Here is a 17,256-nt window from a genome sequence, read left to right on the forward strand (position 1 = left end):
TAATAACCATAAAGGCAAACATGAATTTCCCGACGATTGTGGTGTATGGGACATGCATGCGGGAACTACTGTCAACCAGACGTTTTTGCTTGAATTGTAAAATAGACTGCGTCTGGTTTATAAAAAAAAAAAAAAAAAATGTATGAAACCAGTACACAATAAGAAAATTACATGTATTCCAATTGAACCACAACCTGAACAGGTACTTTCATTCCACATATATTACATAAAGCTCAAAGGAGATGAAAAGTTTTATTTTGAAAAACGTGCAACGACTATAATTAAGGCACCCAGTCAAATCCACTTTATTCAACAACGTTCTATGGTAGAATACTGTGAGGAAAGGTCTTTAAAATTAACCAATCACATGGAAACAGTAAACGTATTGAACCCTATCGTCAAACAAATCCAAACATTCTAAGAGAAGCTGTAAATGGGGGGGGGGGGAACAAAGGCTTCGGATAGATATTTAATGATGAATAGGGAAGTTAGCTTTACTGCGCCAAATTCCTCAAGACAAATTAAGGAAAAAAAATGTCTTGAGAAAAGAAAATCAAAACATCCGAATCAGGAAATAAACTTCTAGCCGATGATTTAATATAAATTTTTGGTGAATTTCACACAAATATCTATGTCCAGGAAGTGATTCTGACAAAAAGAAAAAGCCCGGTCATTGAACTGTATACTGCAGAACAAATTTTAGACTTGATCCAACATTGTTCATGACATGATAAAATCATTATTGGAATAGACCGAACTTTTAACTTGTGTATGGCTTTCTAAGTGCAATATCATACAAAAATAGAAGTGTTGTAAACAGGAAAACTGATGAATACCCTGTTTTCTTAGGTCCGCCATGTCTTCATTGGGAGTCAGACGAAAACACGTATTACGAATTCTTTTCACATATTCGCGAAAAAAATTGGAGATGATAAGGTTATATTTTTTACGGACGATGAAAATGCTCTGACAAATACTCTAAGATCCAATTTTTGTAATGAAGAACTTTTATTTTGCACTAAGCATAGTAAAGACAACATTCGACACTCTTTGCATAAACTTGGATGTAACGATCTTGTCACAAAATCAATATTTCGTATGCTTTTCAATGAAGACAGTGGCCTAATATTCAGTCAAAATGACGCTGAGTTTGCGAAACGCGAAGAAGATCTGCCAATGTATTTAAAACAATATCCCAATTTCGTACAGTTCTTCAAAAACTGCATATGTCAATAAATTAAATGTTTGTGTACAAACTATTAAAAACCAAAACTATCACGAGTCTTTGGACCAACAACAACTCTGAGTCTATAAAGAAAAGCTTAAGCAAGTTGCTGATTGGAAACAACACACAATTCCAGAATTAGTCAACAGGTTATATAGTGTAACTCAAGCTCAGTTCGTAGATTTGCGGGAGGACGCAAACATGGGCAAAGAAAGCGTGCAAAGGTGGCACGAACATTGCAACAACAAAAAAATGGCAACAATAGTGAGCATTGACCTAAGCTGTCCAAACTGAACAAGCAATGCAATTGTCTAATGTCGATGAATGGCTAAACATTTCCATTGTTTCAGTTTCTGAACTGGTTTTATGTAAAAACAATCTTTGCAATGTTTATAATCTTTGTACAGTTTTAGGAATTTTCAGATTCCAAGCATTACTTGTATTATGTTGATTGTATTAATGCTTAGCTTTAAATTATGCAAAATACAATTGAGTTGAACTTCGTTAGTTTAATGTTGATAAACTTCATCTCATATTTTTAAACTGTGCGTGATAAGACTTTGAACGATAACCTTTGTAACTATTTACAGATTGTAATTAGCGGTGAGACATGCCATATTTGATAGAAATATGAAACCGATTATAAAGAAATTATGTGGTACTTTCAGTTGTTCGTTGTTTTGTAATGTTGTGTTAATCTCATTTGACAGTTATGGCACTGATAGGCAATTATTGACTTCAGATGATTCTAAAAAGAATTTAAATAAAATGCAACGAAGAAATACAAAATATCTCTAAAGCCCGTAGCGACAATCAATTGCTAATAAGGACAAGAACATTTACAGTGTGTATATATTGTTTTCATCCTCTTTGGCATGTATGCCACTGGTGGTCCATTACTTATTTCGCAATGTGGCCGTCTGTACTTGGAACTTATTTACTGAGTCCGTTTTGACTTGATAACCAGCACTGGCGATGAATATAGTAACATTTGTCTCCCTTGTTTCAATGTTTACATCCAATATAAAAAAATAAATGCAGCCTATTTTGTCGTCTGTTTCTACAAATTAATACTGTTTCCAATGTTTTCTTGTGGTTTTGAGTATGCTTAGTTTAATTTATATCATGTCTGTAGTGGATTTAGGCAGGTTTTGGGTGGTTTTGAGCAGGTTTTGGTTGGATTTGGGTGAACCGTGTGACCGCTCCAATTCCTTATCCTCGTCCTCCCGACTTTCTCCTAATTCCTTCTCTCCACCGATTCCTCGATACTCCTCCTCCTTCTCCACTTTCTCATCCTCTCCTCCTCGACTCTATTCACCGACTAAACTTGTCGACTCGGACTGCTCTGCTAGTTTCACTTCCGTCTCCCCTCTTAACGACTCGGGACTCAACTGAACGGGAAGTTCTGCCCCCCAAAAAGCTTCCTGTGAAAACACAGGGACGGTACAATATTTTCCTAAGCCCTCTCATCTCACACTACACCCAGCCTATCATCAGATAACGGCTATTAAATTTCTTCGGTCACGCATTTATTCACATCGAAATACTCATACGTTCTTGTATGGTAAAACAACGTGGTAATAAAAGTACGATATCAATTACTTCTCATATATACATCAATAAATTGCGTCACATCAGTACATATTCCTAACCCCATTATACTAAACAATATTACAACAAACAGACGCATTCCTTTACATGACAACTCATACGAAGTATACAAATATTTAAATATCCAGGCATCCATATTAACTAATCTTAGACACTTCATCCATTTTCCAAATTCATAATTCAAGCATGTGTAAAATGAAACATATCACATGAATAAAAAGGCACTAGTTTAGTCTAATAGTGAATTACAAAATTAATTCTGACCACAAGCTAACAATCTACATAATTCTCTATATAATACTCAAGCTCATTTCTCAAATACGCGTGTAAATTAAACACTAGAAGGGCAATTCTACGTACTAAACGATCCTAATAATTAAGTATACATACTACCCATAATTAAAATTACAATGCCGTCATATTCTGCAAAATCGAGCAAATAACTTACTGACCTTTACGAAGCTTTGTCTTTCCTTAGAAATCTCCTACATTTTACCGCCAAATTACGTGTGGCTTTCTCGGAATAATCCTATCTGCTTAGCAATCTTCCCAGGATAACTAAATTTTCGGTTGCTAGTTAGAAGTCATAATTCGGATCAAAATAATTACCAAACTCTCCATCTCAATTCCGATTGGACGTGTCTTTGATTCGATCCATTCAACTTCATGTGCAGTATTCTTCTAGCAGTCTGTCCACGTGGGGGACGGATTTAGAATACGACCCGATCCCTCGCGGTTCCTTTGTTCTTGGACAAAGCTGTAACACCTAGGTGGGAAATCGCCTATGCCGGTTCAAGAAGTCGGGTCGTCTCTTTGGTCACGGTAACCTTGAGTAAGAGATTAGCTCTAGCCTGCGTCATGTTCAGATATCAAACATGGCTTGTAATAATAATACCTTAGCTTATTCACGACTTACGAACTGGCGCTGAGCAAACGTGACACCGAATGTATTGCAAGCTTAAAAAACACACTAAAATTCACCTCTGAATGCCATAGTAAACATAACACCAACATCCTTGCAAGTAAATACATAAAGTATGTTATATTATCGGCAAAGGCACGTACGAAGTAAACAGCAAGGAAATCCACCTGAGTTTAGTATGTTCACTCTTTCACCTAGCTGTAGGCTTTTTGTTCTGCAATTATACAGTTTTTTTAAATCCTTTTTTCTTTTCTTTTTTGATTTTATATGTTTGCATTTTCTATTCTTGCATTTTTGTAGTTTTTCTCTCCTTTTGAGAGATTTGTCTTTTCGTTTTCATTTTCATATGCTTTTCAAAGTTACTTAACTTTAAATGTTCAACAAAATAGGTTTTTGACTTTGTATTTTTAATTCGTGATGTGAAATAGTAGTGTGAGACCGGCTCAATCAAGATCATTTTCAAATTGCACAGTGAGCTAAACTCATCACAAAACCATGAGTGTACAAGCCACACAAATGGCTCAAGAAGAGCGACAAATAGGTACCAGACTGAAACATTACTTTAGTACAAGACTTGAGGGGGGAGAGGGGCAACATAGAATAGTTGCGTGCCACCCTGATTGGTGTCAAAACGTTGATTTCGCAAAAGTTGACAATCATCCGAAAGAGCTTAAATCCTTACAGTTTTGAAAATTCAAGGAATAGCTATAAGTGATATTGAAGGGCTACAGAATGGGGGAATTGGAAAATGTGTTCTAGACCCTAAAAGTAAGGACATCCCCTATTAAAAACTGACACCTTACAAGTAAGAGGAATGAAAGCCAAAATTGGTAAAAGTGACCCAATTATAAGAGAGGTGGAGGCGAAAATGGTAGATGTATTTTTTTAACACTACTCCCTCTGGAAATCAGTAATGGGGAACTTATAGTCAAAGTTCAGGATACGTTCAAAGTATCTGTAAAATCAAGCGAAATGGCTACAGTGTACGGCTTCATGGAAGTTACGTCGGGAGGGAGAATCCTGGCCCATCTAAAGCATGAAACAAATAAAATACCGGCCTATTTTTACGTGATTAGCTTTCTCGTCAGAAGCTGGTACAAAGGAAGTGAAAAAGAGCGAGTGTGTTCCAAAAGAAAACAGATTGGGCATGCCCCTAAGGATTCCACGAGCCAACCAATGGCCAATAATGTGGACAACAAGGGAGCAACATATGCAGAAAAAAAAAACAGCAATGCGCCACATAAATCTCGAAGAGGAGGATAATAAGAAAATGCTAAGAGATATTAGTAAAATGATATCTCAGATAAGAGAAGGAACACCAAAAGTACCTGTAACAATTAGCCCAAATTCAAATGAAACCACGCCAGGGGGAAAAGGTCTATCTGAGCAGCCAGATAAAAACAATGCGACAGAAGAGGAAGAAACTCAAAATTCGCAACAATCAGATACCATCAATGTGACAATTGAGAAGGAAGCTCGAAAATCACAAAAATGGGCAAACTTCCTAACTCCAATTAAACCAGTAAGGGGAAGGGGGGGGGGGAGGTTGACACACCGATCGAGGAGCCCATACCCACACACAATAGGTTTCAACTCCTAATGGACGAACATAGCATTATAGAAGGGGATATTCAGGGAGAGCAAGGGATGGAAGATCTGATCGGTCAGAAACCCCTGACCTCGATCCCAGTACAACCCACAAGGATAAAAAGGAAACATAGGAAATCCCTGTCGGCATCGCCCGTAAGCGATAGCACGCCGACAGAGGGAGAAATACAAACAATGGGAACTCAGAGAAACAAAAAGAAACAAATCTGAACTTTAAGTGAGGGGTCAAGTTCACAGAAAAAGTTCTCGACGAAGAAAGTGAAGTGGACTTAACATACCTTAAAGACAATGACATAGAATAGGACAGTATAGAACTGATGAACATGATGAATCAGAAACGGACAATGAAACGGACACTGAACAAGGAACTGAGAGTACGAACACGAGAGACAATTTTGAAAACACAGGAACAGAAGTAGAAAAAGCAAATATAACAAACATTATATTTCAATACACTACAAACATAAACAAATATCTTTAACTTATAAATATGTATAAATTGTTATAATCAGGAGTAAAGAATGCGGCCACGTGTGGGAAAATTCGGAAAAACCAAAATGGAAGGAACAAACTTCCGAATAGCATCTATCAACACAAATGGTAGGATAGGGATAAAATAAAACAGTTAACAGAATTAAAAGATCATGATATCATTCTTATTCAAGAAACACATAATAATCTTTCAAATGAATTTAAAGCAATAGTAGAAGAACAATTGGATGCAGTAGTAGTTATTAACAACTATAAGTATGATGATATGGGGGGGTAGCAAACATAACTAAGACTAGGAGGGGAATAAGCTGGGAAAGGAGTGATGAGGGTGACGGATTTTAAGGGAAGAATGATTTATATTATGTTGGAAAATATTTATATTATCAATACAGGGGCCCCGAGTGGCCGAGTGGTCTAAAGCGCTCTCCGTTACGGATCACTGCCATCTCACCTCTGTCTGCGTGGTTTCGAGTCTCGGATTCAGCCAATGTGGATATGTGAGAAGGCTTGCCAGTAGCTTCTCGTGGGTCGGTGGTTCTTTCAGGGGTTTTCCCGGCTTCTTCCTGCACCATTAATACTGGCCGCCATGTATAGCTTATTGCGTGCTGAAATATGGCGTTAAATCCTACAACAACAAAAACAACAACACCATATTATCAATACATACTTTCCTGCAACTAGATACAAAAAAGAAGATATTATTCAAAACCTGGACAAATACCTTAATGAGTTTACAGTGGAACCATGTATACTAAGGGGTGATTTTAATTGGGATGGGGATAGTATCGATAGAATTGGGGGCTTGGTAACAAATGATTTTAGCTCTAAAGTTGCTATGAAGGGTCTCCTCAAAAAACATAAATTAATAGATATATAGAAGAATGAACTTACTTAGAACAAATACTACCGATGAATACAAAAATAGAAAGGCCAGTAGGTTGGATAAAGTTTACGTTACACTCTTTGAAGAGAACATATTTAAAAACGCAAGTATAAAAGAGTTTAAGATTTCTGATCACAAACTAATAAATTGAGATTTCATTTTCACAAGTAAAATGAAATGGGGAAACATGATATGGAAACTCATCAATAAAACTTTAGTAGACGAAGAATTTAAAAAGAAATTGGAAACGAAATAAGAGAGTTTAGGAATTTAGGCAACAAGGATATAATTAAAGAATGGGACATTTTAAAAAATAAATTAAAAAAATAGAAAAAGAAGAGATAAAATTACATATAAAAGAACCATAACAGAGGAAAAGAAAAAATCTCTTCCGGCACAACTAAATAAAATCATAGATGTGGAAAAGAAAGGAAGGGAATTAAGAGCGGGAAAATATAATATAATATATAAAAGAGAGGAATTAAGGAGAGGAGGGGAAAGACAAATTGAAAAAATAAAGGAAAATGATCAGGAAATATCTGAGAAAAAAGGAGATTTTGGAAAAAATTGAAGAATTTTACTCCAGTTTACACGCGTCTCAAAACATAGATCCTAAAATTAAAGATAAATACTTACAAATGATTACATATGATATCATCTCAACATAGAGACCTATATGATGGTTTCATATCCATGGATGAAATTATAAATACAATCAATCAGTTAGTGAAAGGAAAATCCCCCAAGGAGAGATGGACTCACTGCAGAATTCTACAAAATATTCCAAAGTGAGTTAGCGCCGATTCCAGAAAAAAATATGCAATAATATCTTTTTAAAAAATGACATGATGTCAAATTCTATGAGAGAAGGGTTAATATCCATTATATATAAAAGGAAAGGAGATAGGGAAGATCTAAAATGATGGAGGCCCATCATCCTCCTAAACATAGACTACAAGATTTTAAGTAGGATTTTAGCTAATAGAGTGAAAAAATGTATGAATGATATAATCAATATAAATCAATCATGCGGGGGGAAAGGACAGAATGTCCCAAGAAACATTTTAAACATAAGAACTATTATTGATTGCCTTAATGAAACAGGTCAGAAAAGTGCTATTTACTTTTTGACCAAGAAAAATCTTTTGATAGATTAGAGCACAACTATATACAGAAAGTACTGGAAAAAATTCGGCTTTGGAAACAATTTTCAAAATTGGACTAAAATCCTGTACACTAAAATAACGGCATGAGTGCAGGTAAATGGTGCCGTTACGGATAAATTTGATATTCAAAAATCGGTGAGGCAGGGATGCCCACTATCGATGCTATTATATATAATAGCAATTTAAATTCTAAGCATCAAAATATGGAATAATAAGAAAATTGAAGGTATAAAAATTCCAAATCTTAAAAATGATTTCAAAATGATCCAACATGCTGATGATTGCACCAACTTTATTAAAGACCCCGATTCCTTTAAACACTTTGAAAAGGAATGTGAATCATTTGGAAAAGCCTCAGGATCAAAAATTAATCACGACAAAACTGAAATATGAAAAATAGGAAACTGGATGGGAAATCACCCTGGATTACCCTCCCCACTTGGTTAAAGAGAATGTCAAAGCTTTAGGAGTAATCTTTGGAAAAAATGAAGAAAAAGAAAACTGCAAAAATGTAACTATGAAAATAAACGAGAATATTCAAATCTAGGCACTGTGGCCATTGTGCATAATGGAGCGAGCACATGTAGCAAAAACATACATGTACTCAAATATGAACTACATCCTAAATTCTACAGATATAGAGAACAAAATTGTGGACAAAATAAATAATGGAATCATTAACTATATGTGGACTTTTAAAACGCACTACGTCAAAAAAACCCAACCCTGTACAGGGCAAAAACATGAGTGGGGTGGGTGGGTCTTACCATGTCCCTTTTTAATAAAATGTGTAAATATTATAAATACGTTTAAACTGTTATCTGTACACCCAAAAAGTCCCTGGGAGGCATTGTACGTATATTTGTTTGGTTTTACCATTAGTAATCGACAGGACATATATAAAAATAATAATTTGTGCAAAGTACCAAGAAGATTTAGGCGTATAAGGGATTTATTATGTCAATTCAGAGATAACAAAGAATTATGGGATATTGATATAAGCAAGACTTATAATTGGATAAGAGAAGATTTGACAAAAAAACATAAAAAAACAAAGTAGAAGAGGAGAATATTAGTGTAAACTGGGAGAGAGTATGGAGGCACTGGGCCAACATCGGCTCATCAAAAATTCAAAGTTTAATTTTCAAATTTTTACATAATGCGTGGCTAACAGGGGAAGTTGCCTTAAGAAGAAAAATGATACGAAATATAGTAAAATGTCACATGTGTAAAATTGCCAATTTAACCAAGTACCACGCAATAGCTCAATGTGAAAAAAAGAAAAGAGGATAGGATTAAGTTAATAATGGAAATGTGCAAGAGAGAGAGAGATAGCGAAGGAATAATATATTTTATTTGGACGGAAACTTTGATAAAAAGCTAATAATTAAAATAAGTGATTATATAACAAAAACAATGATGGCCTGTGGCCAGGTAATAACAATAAGAAATATCTGAACATAGGTCATTTATAACTAAACTTCAATTACGATTTCAAATTCAAAATTCAACGTTAATCAACAAAATCTTTCCTTCGATGTCTCTAAAGGTAAACTAATAAAACAAATACTTCGTTGATGAATTGTACTTTGAAGTGTATGCCGTATTGGAGTGGTCAAAGGAATCTAGGGGCATGGGGGAGAAGCTTCGGTTTACCACCCACTAAGGGTGTGCCACTGCCAAGCGCGGGCTGGAGCCCTCACCTTGACCCTCACTCGAGCCTGGAGACGCTTTAATTAGGATGAATTAAATATATATTGTTATATTTATTTTTTGAAGTTTCACTGTTTTGGCCTTTTACTCCAAAATCAAAATGTGACTAACCAACATGTACACTAACTGGGTAACCAAGTAGAATAGAATATTAACATAACCACTTTAAAACCTAAATAGTCCAAGGGATCGAAAGGGGGGATAGAAGGAGGAGCTTCGGTTTGCCACCTACTACGGGTGTGTCACTGCCAAGTGCGCGCTGGAGCTCTCACCTCATCCCCCACTCGGGCCTAAAGACGTTTTCTCTTTAACTGATTTTTTTTTTTAACTAAGGAGGGCACAGGGAACCTTCATGTGGGTGAAGTAAGATGCACATACGTCGCAGAGCTATGTCACAAGGCGCCACGCGAAGTGAACAGGTCTGCGAAAGAGTATCAGATAAACCCACATGAAGTAAATGGACAAACATAACACAAACACGGGGACTAATACAAGTTTACCCTTATAACTTAGGGACTAACCAATTTTGAACCCTTTCGGATCTTCATCAGTTAATTAAGATAAATAAATAAAGAGAACGCCTAACCCGAGTCAGGAGAAACATAACGAAATAAAGGAAATGTGGACCTTCACTCGGATACAGCCTGTCTCATTTAAGATAATACTAACTCAATGCGAGGAACGACAAAATATGACCACCCACATAAAACACTAGGTTTTCTTTTGAATAACGACTTAGCACACCGTTCACTCTCCAAAATTCTAAATTGATAATAAAATTATAAATCAAAGCAAAAATCTGAAATAAAGAGGAATAATTAGACAAACCAAAGGGGAACTGATATTTGATATAGAGGCTGTCCTTACACATATATGTATAGCATACACACAATATAGCAAAATGCTCGTAGTAACACAGGACATAGAGGACCTATAGCAAAGGTCACTAAAAACTTTAGGAGGAGGGATTTTGAACTTGGTGAATGAAACCTGGCTCGGATGAACAACCCTATAGAAAACACTAGGGATAAGAAATACCCCATCAAAAATTTAACTTTAAATAAATGTTTGATCAATAATCTTTTATAAAAATTTAAAAAAACCCTCACCTATGGGGTAAACAAGCACACATAAAACACCTTTTTCCTTTTTTCGGCGGGGGGGGGGGGGATCTGCCTGGTGCCCCCTCGCCAAAGAAAACTCATAATCGTTTATATATATATGATGCTCACAAGTCTGCTGGACCATTCTGTCATGTTTCAACAGCGATCCCAATGTGGAAATGTGTTAACAAAGTAAAAGATCTCTTCATTTCGAATAAATATATTCATTTGACAAAATACACATAATTAAGCATTATAAGTACAATCTAAATTTTCAAAAGATGGCAGTGCTCAAATAGTCGTAAAATTATGGAACTTTTTTAAATTTATGTATTAATACAGCCATTAATCGCACTGACACAGCATGGAGAAACAAATGCATGCAAGTCGGAGTGTTATGCTTTAAAGTATATACACAAAAAACATCTACGCTTCTTGAATAGATATTAGAAAGTATGTCACAAGTGAAGTGGAAACATTGTATAATTCACGAGTGAAATATTTCAATATATCTACGAGAGAAAAAAAAATACGTAGATATCCCTGTTTCTACTGCATCTGATTTTCGTCACTTGAAATTTTAAACGTGACGCAGTAATCCATAAGTATTATGTACAGATGATGTTTATTTATAGGTACTCGTATAATAATCTTTTTGTCAGAGAAAAAGATGACTATCAACGCTTGAATTTATTAACACGTGAGCAGGCTGAAATAAGTGTGATAACATGTTTGACGAGATCCTCAACGATTTATGATATTATGCCTTTTGTGGCACATGAAGAATTAAAATCTAGTATGCCCATTCTTTCGTTTTCCTGAAGGAGACGTCAATGGATGTTCGCATTTACTGTCCACAGTTTCGATGACTAGGTCATCCCCATCGTAAGATACGTAGTAAAAGAGAGCAAGTAAGCGGTAAATTGCGAGTATCAGAGTCAGAATGTTTTTGCAGTAATAAAATAACATTTTAATGTCAATTTTTCTTTGATGTATGATCACAATAGTACGTGCAACGAGGAAAGGTCCATCGTGCGTGAAAAGAACCATCATCAGAGAAAATATATCGCTCACATCTATCTTCATACCGATGTCATTAGCGTTTCTTGGGGCTTGTGATACTGACGTTACCACTACTGTAAACTGCATCGAACACCATGTCCAGACTCCCAGAAGAGCGTACGCGAACGTTTTATTGGAGATGACATTTTTGTACTCAAAGAAGTCTGAGAAGTCAATGATATCTGCGCATATCCCAAGGTACATCAGCAATAGTTGGGATAGACTGTTCCGATTCAGGTGTCCTCGAGGCATAAGCCAGCGACATATGATGATTAGAATCAGCATTGACTCTTCTTCCATTGATATTAGGTCACTACAGCTCACCACCTGGAAGAATAAATGTAATAAATTTAATAGAATAGCTCCAAGCCAACAAAATACTGTAAAGAGGTTTTGCCAATGGTTTCTCTCTCTCTCTCTCTCTCTCTCTCTCTCTCTCTCTCTGTGTTTTAACGTAGCCGTAACAATTTTTCAGTCATATCGCTATGACGTCTGCAATGTGGAAGTTTATGGTGATGTCTAGCACTGGGGCATCATGCCGCAGACACGTAGCATCATGTCCCACCCAGTCACATTATCCTGACACCAGGCCGACCAGACTTAACGCTAACTTCCTAATGCTGAGCGCCTAGCGAGGCAATTGATAGTACCATTTTTATAAGCCTTTCGTATTACTCTGCCGGGGTTCGAACCTGTGACCTACCGCATCCGAGGCGGACGCTCTAACTACTAGGCCACCGGAGCGGTGCTCCATGGCCTTGACGGAACGTGATATCAACAACTTATTATCCGACAAAACGAAGGAAAGTGAGTAATGTGTCAGTGGGATTTTCTTGTGTATGGTCAGTTTATTATGGTGACAGGCATTACGTAATAAGGGACATTTTGGTCTGACATTCGTCACCTATCTGAGTCACTACAGTGCGTACTAAATTCAAATAGTTACTGATCGACATTCATGGCTATTCTTCATGAACTTTTAAGTACATATTCAAAATTAAACTAATTCACATATAGATAATTGTCCAAATAATTATAACAAAAATGACTTTAGTATTAATTATATGATATTATACGCTGAAGAGTAGACGTTATTACCACGGCACAGGCGATGGGTTAATTACTAGTGAGATGCTATCTTAAAAAACACTATTTTCAGAGTCAGTGCTCGAATCTAATTTCTGTAGAAAGGGGAAGATGCAGAGCTTGAAAACCGACCGGTAGGGCTAGAAAATGTGGATACAGTCTGTTACACAAGAGTATTATCTATCCGTGTCACACAACTGTAAAACAAATAATAAACAACACAAACCTGATTGTCATCTATTTACAGCCTGTTATAATTGACATACACTTAATCGGTTGTCAATCCTTGTCAGTCAACCAATGAGTCAGGAAGAATCTTAAACTATCCAATCAGATCCCCCATAAAGTGTAACTTTTATCGACACATTATTGTTCAGACTGACTCCTTTTCGAAATGGTCTCCTTTCATTCGGAGATGTCGGCTTTTAACATGTTTCCAGAACTGTGTACTCTTTATCATATATGAATTTCTCTATCTCCTAAAATTGGACTACACGACAGGATTCTGAAGCGAACATTGTGTCAAGCTCTTACTTAAAAGTAATTCAGTTGATTAACAATGTCTCTTCAGCTGACTCTAACAGAGTTTTTCCGATGTGCGTAATAACAACAAGAATGTAAATCGCAAGGTGTGTCATTCCGAGTCGACGCCATAAATATTTATCATCTTTACAAAAAAAAATTATAAAGTATTTAAGTACTAAAATAAAGTACATAGTGCATAAGTAATTGTTTAAATGCTTATATAAATAAAGGTTATAAGAGATGGACATAGAGATTCAAATCCGTCATCTTATTTTCACTGCTTGTGGATGACACATAGCATTCATTGCGAAACATCGTCAAGTTATTTTAAGGGCTATTCGATCAGACGTTTCGAGAAAGTGACTAGGATTTTTATTTTACTGGAAACTCTGTCGTCAGAAATCACCGTAACGCTCAAGCGTGAGTTTTCAAAAATTTGGCGTGCTTAAGAGAATACCATTCGGAGCTTCAGATATCAGTTAAAATACGGAATTTAGTGACGGAACCTTAACTACTGAGATATTGTGTTTCTGTGTGTATTCAAGAGTACCACGTTCCTAGTTAGAATACTTTTAGGTCATTGTATTTTTGACAAGAAATTTAAGTCATAACGTTTGCTCAGCGCTGTGAATATGTAAGTCAAAGCAGTTTTTGCTTTCTTTTTCATTGTTGACATATCGAACTAACATTTAGTGACGAATACGTGAACGTTTGTGTATATCATTTTGTGTATGTATGTGTGTGTGCTAAGGAGTGAATGTGAGTACTTGTGTGCATGTGTGTGTGTGTGTGTGTGTGTGTGTGTGTGTGTTGATGATATAAACATTGTACGAATAAGGGCATATAACCATTTTAGGTGGTCCTGTCCCCCTCCTAGACCCGGATGCCTTTTCTAGCGAGTTTATAATATAATGATGCTATCCGACAGTGCCGGATTAAGGCCTTCAAGGGCCATAGGCACTGAAAATATTATGGTGTCCTCCCCCCTTCCTAAAAAATGTGAAACTAAAATAAAAAACAATGTTAAAAGCTAAAATGGTGGGAAAATACCAGTGATGCCATCATTCCAAATCAAAATACTCGTGCACACAGATCGAAATGGTCATATATAATGCATTCAGTTTTATCATCAACATCTAATTCGATTTTTTTCTGGTGCCCCTGTTGGGCTAGTGCCTTAAGCACGTGCTTAGTGTACTTAATGGGTAATCCGGCACTGCTATCCGATATACATTTGAATGAATCTCTGCGTAGAACTACAATGATAGTCATTTTATGCAATAGAAAGCAAGATCCTCACGATATCAGTCGGTCTTGTCGAAAAGGATTCGAAATTAATGGTGGTTGACTCAGTACTGTCCTGTCCTATATCATCTTCATTTCTCCTTGATCCACGGTCACAAAAGGAGGTGACGTTGTTTCCTAGGTGACCCAACACATTCAAACGTTGAAGCCAAAGTCCAGGAATGATGCTGGCAAAATACACCAGAAATGCCGGGCAGAAACTGAATACGAAAACAAAAATGAATGGCTCTTGACACATGAAAATAAGTGAAATGCAATGATCGTTTAAAGGACAGCGTGGTTTAGTGGCGGGGACTATACCTACTTAGGATCAGGGGTCCTGGATACAAGTTCCAGCCTAATCATTGCTATTCTGCCGTTGCATTGGTTCTTAACTTGCTTGCGCCATTTTCTCAGTCTGTGAATATATAGCAGGTTTTTTTTTTCAAAGGCAGGGTTTTGATTTACTAGATTGGACATGTCAAGGTGTGATATCAGACTTTCCTATCAAATAATAAAATAAACTGACCAACAAGGAGTCTATTCTAGGGCCTGTCCGTCTCCACTCAGAGAGAAAATGACATAGCTAAGTTATTTAATCATGTTTTTATACAACTACCCCGTCTTTAAATTCAATGAAAAGCTGTTGAATCCGAAGGGAAGGGGACGGGGAGGAGGTGAGTCATGTAATTTCAGTTGTATCAAAAACTGGAAACCATTAGTGACCTTATATAGGACTAAACTGGTTTGAACTAGTCAAAGCTAAACAAGAGCAAAGAACTCCCGTTTAAGGCTTATCATATGGCCATAGTAAATCGAACGCCTAATATTAAACATATACACATACATCAATAAGAACGACAACATCACACACACACACACACACACACACACACACACACACACACAGACACACACACACACACACAGACACACACACACACACACACACACACATCAACAACTTCAACAATAACACGAGAGAGAGAGAGAGAGAGAGAGAGAGAGAGAGAGAGAGAGAGAGAGAAATAACAAAATCAATCAAAACACATTGATGCAAGCATTTATGGGCGAGGGAGATATCATTTTGTTTCGTAAGTATCAAATCATGTCCAAACATTAAAACTAAAGTGCACAAAACTAAATAATATTAAACAACACGAAACCAAATTAAACGGTAAAAATAATTCATCCAATATAAACTAAATTTAAACAACGGAAGCTAAAACTAAATTACAATCTTACCGTGTCCACTCCAAGCCTTGACGAAAGTACAGAACTGCAGAGGTTTCCATGAAAAACAGAGGTACAGCAATAGCAAACATTGCATAGTAATTATTGTCATCTAGGTGTCTTACTGTTAGCCAGATAACAGTCCCAGCATGAGTTAGCAACAGTGCACGTGCTACCAGTGCACGTGAAATATTTCCAAACTTATGATATGTAGATCGAAATATTGACTGTTCCCTCATTCCGATGAAAGAAATCTTCTGAACCAATTACATTGGCAAATGTCGGCAATATTACTTGTTATTTTCCGATGGGATGAGAATAGTGCATTCAAAACTTCATGTTATATTAGCTTGTCAAGGTGCTTGCTGTTATATGTTAGTGTATACATGTGGGGTCATGTATTTATGGTTAAATAGTTCATTAAAATGCAAACATATCTCTTCTTCCGTCTTCATGAACGTGTGCACTGATGTGAAAGAGTTCAAGGAGGGCACAGTTCCATTATATGCATACAGTCAAACTCAACGTCCAGTTTCCTGAATAAAAATAGTATACATTTTCCTTCTTATGACATACCGTATATGCTGGTGTATTACTCGCTTCAAAATGTACAAGCGTATAACCAGATCAACAGTAATATATCAAACAGGCAGATCAGCTTCTACATCTCTTTTGAATCCAACACCGTACAAATTGACTTGCAGATGCATTATGCGTTGGCAAACCTGGGTTGACGTTGTTCCCATTGTGCACGGATATATCGGAGAGCGAATACAAAGTTATAGAGCTGAGGACGGTCAGACATTTGTGAATTTCTATAATAAGGGGTTAAACAAAAGTAGGTATAGTGGACTAAATAGCAAACAAAACACTTAATGTAAACTATTAGCATCGCACACTCAAGGTACATTATACGGATATGACACGTTCATTGTGAATCATGGAATTCAGGATATAATAATATTAATAATAATAATAATGAATGTGCTCCGAACCATCATATGTGCTTATCAATACGAGAGAACTTATCAGATACCTAATTTAACTCTTTTACACTTATCGTAATACATTTGGTTTGACAAGACCTCGCACTAATATCACCCTAATCTTAATGAAGTTGGTTTCAAATGGTATCGCAATATCATCACACTAACTTTTGTATAGTTGGTTTCAGATGGTTTTCGCAGTATCATCACACTAACCATTGTCTAGCTGGTTTCAAATGGCATCGCAATATCATCACTAACTTTTGTATAGTTGGTTTCAGATGGTATATCATCACACTAACCTTTGTATAACTGGTTTCAAATGGTATCGCAATATCATCACACTAACCTTTGTAT

At 36.4% G+C, this 17,256-nt stretch overlaps 1 protein-coding gene across 2 annotated transcripts; it reads right to left on the reverse strand.

Annotated features, from left to right (window-relative positions):
* Positions 1 to 11,398: 11,398 nt before the first annotated feature.
* LOC149799722 (transmembrane protein 26-like) lies at positions 11,399 to 16,532 on the reverse strand. Of its 2 annotated transcripts, XM_089957120.1 has the most exons (3): positions 15,926 to 16,516; positions 14,697 to 14,901; positions 11,399 to 12,112 (listed from the first exon to the last, which is right to left on the reverse strand). In XM_089957120.1, exons 1-3 carry the CDS (start codon positions 16,150 to 16,152, stop codon positions 11,510 to 11,512), a joined length of 1,035 nt encoding a protein of 344 aa, XP_089813246.1. In that variant the 5' UTR covers positions 16,153 to 16,516; the 3' UTR covers positions 11,399 to 11,509. The 2 variants fall into 2 exon arrangements, with proteins under 2 accessions (XP_089813246.1, XP_089813247.1); XM_089957121.1 differs by lacking the exon at positions 14,697 to 14,901 and having other exon boundaries at positions 15,926 to 16,532.
* Positions 16,533 to 17,256: the final 724 nt, after the last annotated feature.

The sequence above is a fragment of the Sinohyriopsis cumingii genome, chromosome 5, assembly GCF_028554795.1.
Source record: "Sinohyriopsis cumingii isolate HCF-2022 chromosome 5, ASM2855479v2, whole genome shotgun sequence".
Classification (NCBI taxonomy): domain Eukaryota; kingdom Metazoa; phylum Mollusca; class Bivalvia; order Unionida; family Unionidae; genus Sinohyriopsis; species Sinohyriopsis cumingii.